General features: G+C 33.8%; 3 protein-coding genes across 4 annotated transcripts in view; 1 reads left to right on the top strand and 2 right to left on the bottom strand.

The window, feature by feature from the left end:
- LOC112525757 overlaps positions 1-3,884 on the bottom strand; it is a 5,454-nt gene extending 1,570 nt beyond the window's left edge. Inside the window, exons 1-3 of one of the 2 annotated variants that reach the window (XR_003070442.1) lie at positions 3,153-3,884; positions 903-1,436; positions 554-724 (exon numbers count right to left, since the gene is read on the bottom strand). Coding sequence is in view for 1 of the 2 variants with exons in the window: in XM_025136014.1 (XP_024991782.1) it covers positions 614-724; positions 903-1,436; positions 3,153-3,854 (1,347 nt within the window). In the remaining variant the exon portion in view is untranslated. Of the gene's footprint in view, positions 1-470; positions 725-902; positions 1,437-3,152 lie in introns of those variants that run through there. The other variant, XM_025136014.1, reaches the window with a different exon arrangement.
- Positions 3,885-9,593: 5,709 nt separating this feature from the next.
- On the top strand, positions 9,594-11,418 carry LOC112525410 (uclacyanin 1-like). Its single transcript, XM_025135533.1, has 2 exons — positions 9,594-9,873; positions 10,875-11,418. The coding sequence occupies exons 1-2, from the start codon at positions 9,699-9,701 to the stop codon at positions 11,270-11,272; spliced, it is 573 nt and encodes a 190-aa protein (XP_024991301.1). The 5' UTR covers positions 9,594-9,698; the 3' UTR covers positions 11,273-11,418.
- Positions 11,419-12,900: 1,482 nt separating this feature from the next.
- On the bottom strand, positions 12,901-16,916 carry LOC112525158 (transcription factor ILR3-like). The gene is made up of 5 exons (XM_025135142.1): positions 16,693-16,916; positions 14,512-14,574; positions 14,148-14,225; positions 13,898-14,060; positions 12,901-13,424 (listed from the first exon to the last, which is right to left on the bottom strand). The coding sequence occupies exons 1-5, from the start codon at positions 16,836-16,838 to the stop codon at positions 13,158-13,160; spliced, it is 717 nt and encodes a 238-aa protein (XP_024990910.1). The 5' UTR covers positions 16,839-16,916; the 3' UTR covers positions 12,901-13,157.
- Between the last annotated feature and the right edge of the window lie 1,064 nt (positions 16,917-17,980).

The raw sequence follows: 17,980 nt of genomic DNA, 5'->3' as shown, positions 1-17,980 counted from the left end.
ATATATATATATATATATATATATATATATATATTGTATAAAAATAATATTTTGAAGATAGTAACGTGAAAATTTAATACAATAAATAAAATTTAGAGTAAATTCTGGATTTGGTCCCTGTGGTTTGGTGGTTTTTATAAAAATGGTCCTTAAACTTCATTTATTACAAATTAGGATTCGTCGTATGTTGTTTTGTAACGAATTGGTCCCTCCCTCCAACGCCCATCCAGTTCCTCCGTTAACCTTGAGAGCATTTTCGTTCTTTTCCTTTTTTTGTCTTTATTCGAGGGACCAATTTCGTAAAGCCCACACAAACCATATGGACCAAATCCGTAATTAAGTCTAAAAAATAAAAATATTAATTTTTTATATTTTGAGTTTATTAAATTACTATACTTTTAAGTTTATTTTAATATATAATATACTTTTTTCAAAATAATATGTATTATTTACGTATATGCACACACGTTCACACACACATTTTTTTTAATATATACCACCTCGAAACCAACTGTTCTACACTCTAGAGGCCCGATATGTTACAATAAATTACCTCATGTTTTGAAGTAAGCGACACGGCTCAAGAAGCTTCCTTATCATCAAGTCACGAACCCTACACGTGCATCGCAATCAATTCATCGGTTTCACAACGCCGCAAAGAAATAACCATGGTTTCATTATACGGCGGCAAGATATCGCAGCATTGACGACGAGGTGCGTCCATCTGCACGACGATGTAAATATTTATTTACAGCAAAACTCACTCACAAACCTCACGTTTGGTGAATCCTTGAACGTTATGAAGGTCAGGATCTACCGATAACCCTGATGACAACTGTAATTTTCATAGGTCATATAGAGCGAAAAATATAAAAAAATCGTAACAAAAACATATGCATTACTTGTTCAGTATCCGCATCAAGCCTTCTCGAGAATACTCTTATATTCATTAAATCCCGTATCACGTTACTTCTCGAGCAATTCGACGCCGTATTCCTTTTATAGGAAGTGTGAAACCTGTCCGTATCAGGATCGAGGCCTTCCAAGAAGAACGTATCCGGGGCTTTACACAGATCTTTATGGTAATCCCGCATATTGAACATATGAAGGCTTGATAAAAGGTTTTCTTTCCTCCTCCACGAACCGAACGTCTTTTGTACTTGAATTAGATCCGGAAGGAATTGATTGCCTTCAAACACCTGAACCACGTAACCCCACGAAACCGACACCGTGATCGAGTTGGAAGAATCGTAGCAGACGGTCTGCTGAAGGATCCGGGCGGGATCATGTTCTGCAGCTTCAAAAAGGTGTTTGACCGCCTCGAGCCTGGTCAAACCAGGAAAGATTGGATCTACGAGGTCCAAGTGATGAAGCGATAGCAATGGTGGCAACGGATGTGCCGAAAGAATCCCGGACATGTCGCCTCGAACGTCGACCTGGCATGCCGTTCAAGAAACTCGAGTCAATTATAAAACTCGAAAAAAGTCAATCATGGAAAGTCAACAAAATCTAAAAGAAACAAACCAAACAAATACACTATATCCGACACAAAGGTAGGATATATGATCTGGACGTGTGGGTCCCATATTCATTTTTTGTGAATGGGACCCAACGCGTTTATTGTGAATAGGGAGTTAGGGACCCACAAAATATAAATCTTATACAAACAAGACCTAAAAGATCATATGCTTGAAAACCAAAAAGCTACTCCATGAACCACAAAGGTGGTGTCTGATTGGTTTGAGCTTGACTCCAAAAGTCAAAAGTACCAGGAGGTCCCAAGTTCAAATCCAAGGAGAAATAAAAATCCCCTTGTGGCCATGGAGGTTCAAATGCGGTGACTCCGGACTATCTGCAAAGCAGATGGTCGCCTTTGAGATTAGTCGGCTCGCATAGCAGGTTGGATATTCAGGTTAATCAGAAAAAGAAAAAAAAAATCTACTTCATGTTTCCCATCACACACATAATTGAAGATTGAATGTTTGGCGATTAGTTAAATGACCAATATACCCTTTTATCTTACAAGTCGTTGAAGATCAGGGATATAACCATTTTACCCTTTTAGGTGAATGGCATATCTGCATACATCTCACTCACAAAACCATGCTTTTCAATTGAATCAAAAATCAATATTATAGAAATATAACTAAAGATCGAATACATAAACTTGAACCCAAATCACATCCAACAATCGACATTCCTTAACTCTAGGACCCGCAAAAAGTCAAATGATCACGACGAATAAGATTCTTGACACGATCGAAAATCACATCTAACAAGTCTTCTAAAACCTCGTTGTCGGGACCCACAAAATGCCAAACGATCGAAAACGAACAAGACCTAAAAGGATCGTGGTTACTTAAAAGGCCATTCCTTTCTAGTTCCGATCATTAGCCGGACATCCAAAATGCCAAAACCTACTATCATGTCAATAAAACAAAAAGACACAAATGACTTTTCAATTAAGAGCATGACCGTTCAAAAAAAACTAACTCAATAGCCTTCAACGACCTACATCAGTATTACTTCCCAGTAATAAAATTCTGGCACGTTTTCTATATTTCATGATCCCGTGAAAGATTTTGACGGGTCCGACGGTTAAAAGAAACGCATTTCCGTTGCAAACCCTCAACCACCAATAGTACGTCATGTATCCAGGAACATTCATCATGAACGTTTTACAAAATTCACTTCGATTATTCATGATGAATATGGATACAAACACGGTCTTAATGGTTCCAGGTAAATAAGACCCATAAGATAATGTCTATATTATTATTTAGTTTATCTCAAAATAAGTGCTTAATTTCTCACATTGGGTAAAATTGTCATTTTGTTAATTTAAAAACTGTAATAATTACATATTTCTAAAACTGTATTGTCATTTTCATTATCTTTTAACATTTATTTCGAAGTAAAGGGGTGTTTGGGATTGCTTATTTGAAAAAACTTGTGTTTTTCTATAAAAGTTTTTATCAACTTATTATAAGTTATAATGGTTTTACTTCTTCAGAAACTCCTTATTACTGGTATAAGCTATTTATTAAAATACTCAAAAGTGCTTATTACCGGTGTCATACCGCAATAAGTCAATAAATTGTTTTTATAAACAATCCAAATACCCCCTAAAACAAAGTAAAGATTTTTTTTACCTGATGAAACCCAGGATGGTGGGTTAATTCAACACCAAGCTCCACCAAGCAAGAGAACACTCTGGAATCACTTCCGTACACATGAGGATATCTCATCAAACAAGAATCCAAAACCCTTGCCAAAACCCTAGCCAATGATCGGCTGATCACGAATCCACCACCGCCGAACGCCATATTAAACGAATGCCGTAAATTCTGCTCGTAACTTTCCGATACGCTTCCGATGTAGAACCATCGGTCATGATCGTATTCCGCCAGAACCTTCACCAGATTCTCCGTGAAAAACACCGTATCGTCGTCGCCGAAAACGTACCACCGTATATCATCCGATTCGTCCGATTCCACCGCTTCTTTTACGATCCGAGCCACGCGAATAGCCGATCGGAGTCCATGGGGGAAGGTGTAGGGAAACCGCGACGTGTCGCCGGAGATAATTATCGGAGGGAGATCGGAACCGCCACCGGCGTCAGAATCGGTTACCGGACGGTCTAGGAAGACGATTGCGTTCGTGAAATTAGGTTTGTACCAGAGACGGAGGTAGGGCTTTCGATTGTTATATGATTTATGGGAGGATGCGATGGAAAAGAGGATGTGGCGGATTGTGGTGGGAGGCCGCGCAACGACGGAGATGAGGGTGGGGGCGGTGGGGATTGGGGCGGTGAGAGGATGAGAGAGGAGATAGAAGATGGATAAACTTGACATGATTAAGCAAATGTCTTTGATATTCGATGGTACGATTCGAAAAATCGACATTTTCCGGTGGTGGTTGTCGATTTTCCGGCGACGGTGGGATTTTGTTGAAATGGATGGAGAAATATAATAAATAAAATAAAATAAATAAATAAAGGGTGGAGTGAAACGTACAAGTCAATAATGCACAAAAGTGGTTTGTTAATGGGAAATTGTACAACCACTTTGCTTATTTGTGTCAAAAGTTCATTGCACCGATTATTTTTACAAGAAACTTTCATGTGCATTAGATGCCAAAAAAATTCATTTAATTAATTAAATGAATTTTTTAATCTCAGTTATAAAATTTTATATATCAATTATAATTGATTGGTATACGGTATTAAAAAAACTTGATTACCAAATTTACTAGTGATAGAGACAAATGAAATACAAATAATAATCTATATTATATTATGAAGCATTTGACAAAAACTCCTAAAAACCATTCTTTATGTACGAAGTACTGTGTATTAATGGATATTACTTAAAATTTAAGATTACAAGTAAATTAAGTGAAAATACAACTTATTAAAGCTCAATTTTTTAATTCGTATAACTAACTGTTGATAAACATAAGTAAATAGAAGATAAATTTCTCATTTTAAATATAAAAAATCTAAAATATAATTATGATAATCATTATCTTTATAAAAAATTTATTATTATGCCAAAAATAAATTACTTCATTTTGACTTAAATTAAAGTATAATAAAAAATTGAATTAATAATTGTACAAAAAAGCAAAAACTTTTAAATAGTTTATTTGATATTAATATCGATATACTTTTTCAAATTTTTATGATGCCTTCAAATTTATTTTTATTCAACAGTAAAAACATTATCTTTCTCAAAACTACATAAACCGTATTAGATCAACATAGATGAAAATTAAAACGAAACATTAAAATGCAGATGTATCCCGCGGTATTGCGCGAGTAACCTTCTAGTAATAATAATATAAGTATATGATTGAGTTATCTTAGCCCCAAACCATGCTATTCAATAATATTATAAAAGTGGCAGTTATACCATACCTTTTGACTTAACTCTACTCTAGTAGTCACTAGACTCACTGTAGTAATCTGTCCGACTGTTCTTGTTAAAATCAATACTGTTCATTCCTCCGTGCTCTAACAATTACGCTTCCTAGACCAAAAGCTGGAAATCACATTGATATTGTATTTGATTCTATCTGCTTGGGCATATTCGTTGGGGTGTGTTTGATGTCCAAACATGATAGGACATGACAGAACAGAACATGACAAGATAGAAAAACTGTTCAACGTTTGCTAATAATTATCTTTTATAACAAAATATATCATTAGAAAGTTTTCATCAAAACAATTAAAATGACATCAAAGAAAAAGATATAGAAACCGTATAAAAATAATATTTTGAAAATAATAAAATGAAAGTTTAAGAAACATAAATTACAATAAAATAAAATTTAAATAATAAATAAAATGTAAAAATGAGACCGTTTGATGTTTTAAAAGAGAATTAAGTTTTATTTTAAGATTATATTGGTAAAATATAAGTCTGTTCTACCTTGTTCCATGGGGTAGGGGTGGAACAGTTGTTTCCGTCTGTTCCACATAAAAGTCATGTCAAACATAAGAAAAAGATCTCTATCTTATTCTGTTCTGTCATGTCCAATGTAATAAACACACTCTTATTGACAAAATGAGAGGGATTTCGGACATATAAGCAACCATAACAAATTTTTTAAAACATACAAAATAGAAAATTTTAATATTTTTTAAATATTTCTTTCAAAATAAAGATATGAAATTCTTTAAATTTTTAGGAAACTCCTTAAAAAAATATTTTTTTATTATATTTCATCAATAAAAATGTTAAAATTAAATATTTAAAAATGAAAACTAAATATTTATTGAATTTATGAAATATTTTTAATATATAATTAATGTTGTAATTTTTAAAATGAAAAAAAAAGTTAGAATTAAATGTAATTTTTTTTTAAGATTTTGTATTTTTGCTCTAAATAATTTTAATTTCATTTTTATTATTAAAAAAAATCATGAATTAGAATGTTAATTTTAAATAAATATAATTCAAAAATTCGGTTCTATTTTGGCTCTTTAAATTAATGAAATTTAAATATTATTTTTCATAAATTGAAAAAGAATTAAATAATATTTATTAAGATAAAATATTTCAATTGAAAAACAAACATGTTTTCATTTAACGTAATTTTCAAAATAAATAAATTAATTATTGGGTTTTTGACTGGTCAACGCCTCAACGGTGCCCACTTCTTTTTGTCAATTAATACGTGTCGCAAAAGCCATTAAAGTTCGGCTTTTCCGCACTTCAATACAACAACTCCCTTATTTAATATATCTATACTATATTATAAAATATTTAAAAAAAAAAATTAAAACTATTTTTTATACGTAAATTACTATTTATTAATGCATATTATTTAAAACTCAAGATTGCAAGTAGATTATATATAAATACAACTTATTAAAGCTTCAAATCTGAATTCGTGTAACTAACTACAGATAAACATAATCAAATACATGATAAACTTTTCATTTTAAATATAAAAAATCTAAAATATAATTAGAATAATCATTGAGTTATAACAGAATAATTAATTATTATATTTATAAAATGTTATATTATTAAATAAAAATAAATTATTTCGTTAATAAACTTAAATTAAATTATAATAAAAAAAATTAAAGAAATTACATAAAAAATAAGAACTTTTAAATAGTTGATTTTATATTAGCATTGACATATTTTTTTTCAAATTTTTATGATATATTCACATTTATATTTTATTCAAAAATAAAATCATTATTGCTTTCTTAAAAATACATAAAATCATATTATAACATCAACAAAGACAAATAATAAAATAAAACATTAAAATCGATATTTACCTCGTTGCATTACACAAATACTCTTCTAGTAATTCAAAAATTGGTTTGATGGGTTTTTTATTAAAGTAATTATGATATCTTTAGTAACCACTCAGTTAATTTTATTAAACCAATAACTATTTTACTTTTTTCCTATTCATTTGTTTTTTTTTTAATATTAAAGCCAAACATAAAACCTAATATCTGACATAATTAAATCCAAATGAATCAGCGTCTAAAAATCACTAAAGCGGTAAACATATCAACACATTTGATATTGACAGTTTTCAAATTTTGAAATCTCTCAAGAACTCTATCAATCTTTCCTAATCTATGGTTTGATTCCGGTGCATATAATCAAGATATCAACCAAGTGATTCAACTCTTTGCTTCAAGTTTTTGGATTTCAATCTCAATCTGTTCAAGTCCATTAAAGGCCAAACTGGCCTAAACCGGTCAGAGCAGACCGTCTTTTCGTGATCTGGTTTGACCGATCTGGACACTTAATGTCAAACCATTCGGTTTGAAAATTTTATAAACTGTCATTATGGTTTCGTTTGTGGTCTGAGGAGTTAAACCGTCCAAATTAAACCGCAAACAACCCTAATATATATATATATATATATATATATATATATATATGTGCGCATAAAAAATATTGTTTTTACTTTTTTACAAAAAAGAAACAAAAGAATAGATAAAAGACTAAAATGGGCCCTTGATTTAACGGAGTTAACGGATGTGTTAGTCAGTGGGTTGGCAGATTAGTCGTTACATAAAATTGACGAATGAATATTTCATAAGACTTAATTTATAGAACCAAATTATAAAGTGTCATATCTAAAAGTGTTACAACAGGTTTATAGAACACTTTTAAAAGTTGCAACAAAAAATTTGGAAGATTTTATAAATATAGTGTCGTATTACTTATTCTATTGAACAATTTTGAGAAGTGTCATGTAAACTCATTTATTTATAGTACACATTTTTTTCAAATAGTGTTATATAAAATAAATAATAGAACACTTTATTTTAAAAACACGGGTCCTGGGGTTAAATCACCTCATGAATTTCTTTTAGTTCATGAGGTCATTTCATAACGTCACTTGTATATACAAGGATGCCACTAAATTTGTCAAGAGGTTATTCTTGTATATAAAAGTGACGTTCTGAAACTTCAGACAGGTTCAGAATGTCACTAAATTTGTCAAAAGGTTATGATTTTAATGAAATTCTCATTTAAGTGAGATATTTAAGCATATAACCTAAAATGATATTTTAATTAAATCCATGATATTCGCATTATTATGAAACCATTTTTCAATGGGATTTTTAGGTATATAACCTTAAATGAGATTTTAGTCACACCGATGACCTTCTCATAAGTATTAATAGAAAAATGATTTCATTCTCGTTCAAATGTACTTAAAAGTCTTATTTAAGATTATATACCGAAAATGACAGATTCGGTTAATAACCGCATTTCCGTTGCAAACCCACAACCACCAATAGTGTGTCATATATCCAGGAACATTCATCATGAACGTTTTAAAAAATTCACTTCAAACCACAAGGGTGGTGCATGATTGGTTTGAGCTTGACTCCAAAGATCAAAAGTACCAGGAGGTCGCAGGTTCAAATCAAAGGAGAAATAAAAATCCCCTTGTGGCCACGGAGGTTCAAATACGATGACTCCGAACAATCTGCAAATCAGGTGTTTGCCCTGAGATTAGTCAGCTCGCATGGCGGGTTGGATATCCAAATTAATTAAAAAATCACTTCAATTATTCATTATAAATATGAATACAAACGCGGTCTTAATGGTTCCAAGTAAATAAGACCCATAAGATTAAAAAAAAGTACTCCTTCCATCGCATAAGACCCATAAGATAATAAAATACTCATCAGCTGGTTCCAAAATAAGTGTCTACATTATTATTTTAGTTTATCCCAAAATAAATGTTTAATTTCTCACATTTATAAGGGGAGAAAGTTTCTTACTATGGGTAAATTGTCATTTTGTTAATTTAAAAACAAAGTAAATATAATTTTTACCTTAAAATTGGTCTTAATGTTTGTGCTCTTTTCTTTCATGACAGAGTTAAGGTCTGCATATAACCTACCTTAATAAGGATGTTCATGATCATTTCTGGGAGAATTAACCTCATTTTAAGAAATCAGACCACAAGTGACGGTTTTAAAACATATTCAAGCCGTATGGTTGGACATGAAATGACCAAACTAGTCAAACCGAATCACAAAAATGCAGTCTAGTTTAACCTCAGAAACTTCATTATCAAATACCCAGAAAGTAAAGAGGAAGATCCAAAGTTTAACCAGTGCATTCGTTTCAACCACCAATTTAAACTACAAATTGGACCAGACCGCCAAAAACGACCCAGTTTGGTTTGGTCCAACTAGTTTTCACCATCCCGTTCTTTTAACAATCCTTACTTCATATACGATTCACTGGATCAACTATATTTGTATCAACTGCTCAACCTGAACGACATTCGTCACTCTTTACGTGGATTTTTTTACGGTCAAGCCGGCTATTTGTTTCAAACCTTAATACCAACTAAACTATTCGATCGTTACCTAATACATACATTTATTTGACCAGAAATAGTCAACTAGAGAAGTTTCCACACCAGCCAAGTCAACAAACATTTCATATATAGCACCAAAAGTCAACTACTTCATCTTTCATCTACTAAATCAACACCAACCATCATCTCAGCCTGTAACTAACACCAGTTGAATAATGCAAAAAAACGAAAGCTTCAAAGAAATCTGCACGAATAAACAATTCGGGTCGGTTTCGCTCTTCTCCCTCCTATCTTTCTATAAATAAGTCCCATAACCAACTACTTTCTTGAAAACCAACTGTAATTTCAATCAACTTTTCAAGAAAAAGGCAATGGCTAAGGTGGCGATCATGAGGACACTAATGGGGCTCGTCGCTACCGCGATGCTACTGGATTTGGTGGCGGCAGTGGATTACACTGTCGGAGCTCCAAACGGAGGGTGGGACCAGTCGACTGATCTGCAGTCGTGGGCTACATCCCAAACATTTTCAGTAGGAGACAATATAGGTAAGGAGTTTATGTTTATAACACTCGTTGCTGGTGGCTGCCGCCTGCCGCCACCTTCTGCCGATCCTCTTAACAGTGCTCTTTAGTCGTTGTAGTTTTCCAGTACACATGAATTTATGTCTATAACACTTAATAGTTCCATTAAGAGGCAACCTCTTAATCGTTAAGAGGTGAATCTTGTTTGGCAAGAAAAAAAGTCTGTCTCTTAATAGTTCCAAAACCCTCTGAATGATTTTGTATCATGGATCTCCCTTAACCATTAAGAGCCCTAATTTTATTATACACAATTACCAAACAATTATATTTCATTTTGCACTATATCATGAGAGCCTCTTTAATCATTCTGATCACTTAATCATTCTGCACCCAACCATTCAGCAATTGCCAAACAACCCCTAGTCTTGCATAAACACGTACCACCTGCTGCCACCCCTTTTAACAGCACTCCTCAATTGTTGCAGTTTTCCAGTACACATGAATTTACGTCTATAACACTCTTTAGTCTTGCATAAACACATACTGGTTGGTGGCTGCCGCCTGCCACCGCCTGCCCGACCAGCAATCTTGAATTGTTGCAGTTTTATAATACACATGAATTTATGTTTATAACACTCTTTAGGGTCTGTTTATTAGCAGCTTAATGAGCTTAACGAGACTCACGGCTTATTCGCTCAGTTATACATGACAGTTTGGAAGTGGCTTAATGATATAAAAATGGACTTACTTGGTAAGTTTCTCGGGGGTAAATTTTATGCAGAAAGCCAAAAAAATTTCTGAATGCCCTTCCCAATTAGAAAAATGCTAATTCCATCTATCAAAAAACTATCCCAACCAAAAACTTTGTCTATCTATACAGACAGATTAATCGACACAAACAACTTTAGCCATACCAGACTTGATGGAAAACCAACCAAACAGCCCCTTAGTCTTTGCATAAACGCAGCAGCCGCCTGCCACCACCTGCTCCCGCCTCTCTTAATGTTACTCTTTATTCGTTGCAGTTTTCCAGTATTCATCTACTCATGACGTGCTTGAGGTTTCTGAGTCGGATTATAATTCTTGTGCAACCGGAAGTCCTATTTCAACCAGTAGAAGTAGCCCAACTAGAATCGCACTCACCACTGCAGGAAGCCGATATTTTATCTGTGGCATAAGTAACCATTGCAGCCAAGGAATGAAGGTTCAGATTGATGCAGCAGCAGCATCATCACCTGCACCGCCACAAGGCACCACTCCTTCAGCCCCATCTCCGCCAACAGATGGTCCTACCGGTAACTCGCCACCACCCCCAGTCACTGGTGAGACTGTAGACCCTCCCTCATCCGCTATAACACTAAAGATGGCTGCTGGTTCTATACTTGGGTTTGGGTTCCTTGTGATGATGCTACTGTCCCTCTAAGAATTCCTAGAAAATGATTTTGAGGATGTTTGTTTGTGTTCATTCTATGGTTTTTGTGACACTAGCTCTAGCTGGCATTGTTTGATTTACGACTTGTAATATAATCATGTATTTTTCATTCCCTAAAATCTTATTTTCATTACACCACTGACGAAATAATATTTATGTGAGAATATGTGGAACCCCATCAGATTACTCTTCAAAAAGAACCCTTCGGGAGAGAATAGGAGTTCCAACATATATTTAGTAGAAAGGTGCAATTCTATCCGAGTGAAACTCCAACACGCATCCTCTAACGGAGGCTAGACATGCACAGATGTCCCAGAGTGTAGAGTCTCAGGCACCAGAGGCGGACCTACTAAGGGCCAAGGAGGGTCTCGTGCTACCGCTCACTCAATTATTGCAAATGAAAAAAAAATCAGGCGCCTAAAAGTGCACCTGCTTGATTTTAAGAAGTGCTTTGGAACATTTTAAAACCAAAATTATAACAAAAATAAAACACCGGTGAGATGATCTAGATGGTTGGATTAAAGTTTGACCTTCAAGAGGTTGTGTGAAGAGGCATTAAGGGGATGTTTGACAGTTGTTGAATGGTTTGGTGCAAAATGATTAAGTGGTCAAAATGATTAAGAGGCTCTCATGATATAGTGCAAAATGAAATATAATTTTTCGGTAATTGTTTACAATGGAATTAGGGTGTTGAATGGTTAAGGAAGACCCAAGATACAAAATCATTCAGAGGTTTTAGAACCATTAAGAGGCGGACTTTTTTTTGCCAAACAAGATTCACCTCTTAGCGATTCAAAGGCTAACTCTTAATGGAACTATTAAAAGATAAACATGCAGCCCCCTAACTCAGCCTTACAAAAATCAAATTCACAACCTAAAGTATAGTAATAGACATAACATATCTACCACCACGAAGGGCAGGTTTTTGTCAACCTTTCTCCCATTTTATTACTTTCTTCATGATTTATTTTCCTTATGCTTACCAATTCATCTTAAAAGTCGCTGCTTTTTATCTCATTTTCAAGACAACATATATATATTTATAAAGGTCAACGTCGATTCCATTTGAAAAAATGTATTTTATTCCCCAAATCAACACAATTGACTTTTCCTGAGTCAAACCGTGACTTTGTGGGCCCTTGATCCACCATAAGGGTGCAGCTGCTCTAAAAAATTACCGGGACCATCCTTACGGGCTTAGATGTCCCAGAGTGTTGGGTCCCAGACACAGTTGTCCGGTGTCCCAGAGGTAGACTTTGGTTCTAATACCATGTAAGAATATATGAAACCCCCTCAGATTACTTTCCAAACGAGCCCTTGAGGAGAGAAGGGAGTTCCAACATATCTTAAAGTAGAAAGGTCCAAGTCTAGCCGATGTAGACTCAAACACACACCCTTTAACTGACGCTAGACAAACACAGATCTCCCAGCCTGTCGAGTCCCGGGCACAGATGTCCGGTGTCTCGGAGGTAGACCACGACTCTAATACCATGTGAGAATATGTGGACTCCAGCGATTTCAATAACATTTAACATGTTGTATACAAAACGATATGGAAGAGATATTAAAAATAGACAACAAACAATAACAACAACAATTTGTTTTAATAGACATTCATATTCACAATTATGGTTTGATTTCATTAACTAGCCAAATCCAAATGTCATCACACATTACAAACTGAAAAGTAGTTTAGGTTTATATTACATCAATACAGCAGGAAAGGCGAATGGATCGCCATTTTGTATGCATTATTAGAACACACACTTCTTCAATCCCCACAGTGACATATTTAAGAATAATAACAGATAATATGGTTATATCATACATAATGTTAAGTTGGAAGAAGGGAGAACAAACCTGAAGATCCCTGCAGTTATGCAACTGGAGGTCGAAGAACATGATCTTGGGATGTGTCGACCACAGAAGATGGCATGAATTGCCACATGGCAACACTCGGGTAACCGACAAATGGCATCAACTTGTTTCCAGCAGCTTGCTCTTGAGCAGCAAATGCAGCCCGCATTGCAGTCGCGTGTGCCAGATAGCTAGGTTGACCATTCATGGATTTGACTTGTTGTTCCAGCTTCTCTTTCTCGACTTTTAGCCTCTGTTTCTCATCACGAAGTTCATTCTTCTCAGCCTGTCCGATCATATACAGAAAATTATAATGAGTCGTCAAAGCATCACAAGTTAAATTTTCCACAAAAAGATGTACTAAGGTTATATGACATCCCAAAATGGAAAATATTGAAATTTTCATGGGTATTAGTCATGTTGACCTCAATGTACCTCTGTTGTGTTGGAAACTTAGGGTGTGTTTGGTGCACGGACATAACTGGACAAGAATGGAACTGATGAACGAGAGTGAGGTAGGAAGGAGAAAGAAATCCAGAAGGTTTTAATTTGACATGAGTAGTTTCGTAATTTATCAATCTTGTCACGTCTCTCTCATTTTTTTCCACCTATTTTGGTGCATTTTTTGTCCCACTATAAAGTCGTTTCAGAAGTGAAACAATAAGTTTTTATACTGTCATGTCCCATCTCATCCTGTCCTACGTACCGGACACACCCTTAGGGTAAAATGCTTATACAACATCAAAATCAGGAGTCCACCTTTAGTTCCTTGATTTTTTCCTGCAAATCAACATTCGACTCATTGAGCCTCTCCGATTCACTTCGCAGCTGTGTTATCATTCGAATAGCATCGCTCAGGATAGCAGTCTTGTCTGTTTTCGGTGCTCTTCCAGGCTCCAGGATCGAACCCAATTCCAAGAACCTTTTAGAAGATTTCAAAATTTGATGTCAAAATTCAAAATTCTAACTTGGGGTATGAGGAATATGAGTGGAGTAATTAAATACATGCCTCTCATTCATCCTATCTCTACGCAATTTCTCACGGCCTGCTTTCGACCCAAATACATTGTTAGGTTCAGACTTTAACCTGCAAGATTCAACTGCACATGTGTTAAACGGGATAATGCAAATGGATCAACAGGGAACGAGTAAAGTACCAAAGGGTCATTAGTCCAGTGGTACTAGGGTTAGTGGTAGATCCTAGCTTCTTGGAAAGTCAAAGGTTCAAACGTCACCAAGTGTGCATAAGTATTTGTATGAATATTATATCCTTCAAAAAGAAAGTCCGAGTATAGTTCTCTAGAGCTTGGATCCATCAATGAGGCCTCAAGTCAACGTACACTAGCAAGAAAAGGAAAGGGAAAGAAATTTACCGTTTCCGTGGTCCTGCCTCCTTGGGGCTTTCAAAATCGATAAACGAGCTTTCAATCTCAATGCTGTGGAACAACCAATAGCAATCAAGCAATGAACCTCAAGATGGAGAACTCAAGAATGACAATAAAAGAATGACAATAAACTATTAGTTGATATGTGTGTAAGTTGGTCCAAATACCCACAGTTAAAAAAAAAAGATTCCCATTCACATGATCATTGTGACTTTTATTTTGTCTCTTTGTGCTTTCCAAAACATTGAAAATAACAAAATTAATTAAAGAAAACAAAAAGATAATAACATATTGATGATATAATATCATAGAACAAAAAATACCTGCACAGAGATTAGTAACCATCTTTTTATGAATAAAGAAATATAACTGTGTTAATAAATACACTGGCATCTAGGAAAGGAGATACGGTTGAAAGCAAAAGCACCAAAAAGAAGAGACACGTCAAATTTGGGTTAGATTTCAATAATAGATCATATATGCTTCTTTCACTTTTATATCTTCAATCTTTGTTTTTTATATCTAAATTGAATAGTGACTTCCGACAATTTATGTACTAAAATGATATTTGGGAAAAATACCAATTTAAATCAAGATTAGGAGTGGTGTGACGGCGAGTTCAAGTCTCCAGCTTTAGGAGCTAGAGCGAGGTCGCACCATTTTTCAAGGCATATACATAATTGTATATATACATATATATTTTCGACTATTACTTAATGATTCAATGGTATTAAATAATCTAAATTAGGTTATATACAATGAACTAAAAAGTAAGACGCTAAAAGGGTAAGAAAAATCAAATATTTTCACGTTACAAGAACCGTGCATTGGCCATGGTGTGCCATAGGGATTAAAGTGGCGTCAAACACGAGCCTTGAGCCACAGCGGCTGTTATGGCGACCCTTTTAGAACACTGATTTAAATCAAGAAAAATGAATATCAAATGACCTATTTCCTGTCACCCGTAAGTCACGTTTCTCATCCAACAGACTCTTGGAAAAATCAAATTGTTCATTGTTGATATCGAGTTCGATATACAAAAAATGATTCTAGTGATTTACTAGGAGATATAGTTGATGATAAAATAGTGCTTCAAAGGTAGGTTTTGCTATCAAACAAATAGAAACCATAAACATACATTAAATAGTTGACTGGGAGACAAATCACAAGAAGCCTTGATGATTTTATTTCTTTTTTACCAGTTAAAGCAAGTTATGTTTTCTTACTTTTTCAGTGCTAAACACTTGATCTTTTCTGATGTTGTATAAAAACTAAACCATACACACCCGGTAGGTCCCACTCGAAAATAGGATCTGGGTTGGAATGTATGCAAACCTCACCCTTGCCCTAAAGGGTAAGAAAGTGCAGTCTGGGTCAAAACTAATCACTAGCCAAGTAAGAATTCCTCCCTTGGCTTACAAGGTTAGTATCTCACACTAAATCATGGACCGATAAGAGGGACTTGGTAGTAATTAGATCCACCACATGTAGACTGTGGGGACTGTTTGTGTGTGTGTGATCACAAGTGCTGGTGTTGGCAATGGTGGTGATGGTCTTAGAGATGGTGGTGCTATGTTTTTCGCGTTGTTGTGTTTTCCACGGTGTTGATCACGAAAAAGGTGCAGGGGATTTATTCAACCTTTTGTGCTCCTATGGAAACTTCTCAACCTTTTGTGTTCTTTCCTTTCCTTTATTGGTAATGATCTATTCAACTAATTCTAACTGTAATTTATCAATTTAATTAACAAAAACTAATGTCAAAGCTTACTTAGAATTTAGCAAACAAACGATTAGGTAAAGGCAATCATCTGTTCATCACATAAATTTCATATTATTTCAAAATTTTCCCGAAATAAAAATTTCGTAAAGTAATCACGCACAGTTTTCCTGATCATGTTAACTTCAGAAACCAAAAATGGTGATTTTCTATACGCCTATCAGCGTTAGAAACTTTACTCAAGCAAATGACCAGATTACGACAATTGAAGAACCATCACGAGATTCAATTCCCCTTTTCCAAGTGAAATCATATGAGTAATTTAGTAAAATCTCCTCAGACGATAACAATATACAGAAAGTTTTGCCTTAATGCATAGAATCTAATTTAACCCTAATTAGGGTTACAAGTAGTTATTTACAGGTGGAAGACAAATAGAAAAGACGACTAACCTTACAGCAGGTAGTGAAGCAGGTGAAGGCCAATCAAAAACAATGGGAGGCGGTAGTGGTGGTGGCGGAACGGTGAAGTGAGCAGCGGAGATATCCTCCATCAAGCCATAATCGAAGAGCCAGTTAGGGTTTTCGTCGATTTCCATGAAGATGGAATTGGGGGAGGAATGGAGTGGAATGGAATCGGAAGGGAAAAAAAGAGATGAATGATTGGATTGGGGAATATGTGTTTGATGATGGAGGAACAGTAGTAGTTGTAGTATGAAATTTTGTCATCATCAAAGTAAACGGCTTCTAGCTGACGTATGCTGATGCCTTCTTCTACAGAAAGGAGGGAGCCATCTTCTTTTAAATTATTTAAATAATTATTAAGATCCATACGAAATATGAAAAAAGAATTAAAAAAACTCAATGGATTTACGGTGTGTTTATAATATTTTTACAAATTATTATAATATTTTTTAGGATTAAATGTATCAAATAGCAATTTACTTTTATAAATTTTTCTTATTATAACATTTTATTTTTGTTTTTTTATTAAAGCAATGTACTTTCAAATTATTATTTATTAAGGCATCGAACTTTAAAAAAATCTACCCATAATAACAATGGGTAACATGTTACTTTTTAAACCGGTTATCCCCTCGACTTTTTTTGCTTGTGTGCCTTTAATAAGGTGATGTGGATGACACATCATTTTGATGACTTAACTAAGATAAAAATAAAAACCTATTTCAAATTAATATTAATGATTTTCATTTTTCATTGTTATGATCTAAAAAAACGTTTAATTTTTTTGACTTTTTCTTATTAAGTTGCATACAAATTAAATATTCTAAAGTAAAATATTTCTTAAATAAATATAAAATATTACTTTCGAGATATATTTTGTTTGTAAAAAATGTAACACTTCTTATTTTATATTGTTCAAATAAATACATATATTTTAAAGTTCTCTTTAAAGTGTTAACGATATAAATTGTGATCTACAATTTTTTAATATTGTTATATTAATAAATAAGTCAAAAAAATCTAATTAATTTAATATATTTATACATCAATCAAAAGTTTTTGAACAAATATAATATATTCTTTAAAAGATAATATTTTTTGGTAAAAAAAACAATTCTTTTTTTTCTTTTTTTCAATAAACACATATTTTTTTAAAATATTAGCGAGATAGATTGTGTTCTACTAGTTTTATTGATAATGGTATACTAATAAATAATTTAGAATTTTTTTAATTCATTTAATATATTTATTACATAACATGTAAAATATCTAAATA

Source organism: Cynara cardunculus, assembly GCF_001531365.2.
Source record: "Cynara cardunculus var. scolymus isolate 2C chromosome LG 13, CcrdV1, whole genome shotgun sequence".
Lineage (NCBI taxonomy): Eukaryota > Viridiplantae > Streptophyta > Magnoliopsida > Asterales > Asteraceae > Cynara > Cynara cardunculus.
Note: the sequence above shows the minus strand (reverse complement) of the source record. Positions and strands in the feature narration are given on the sequence as shown.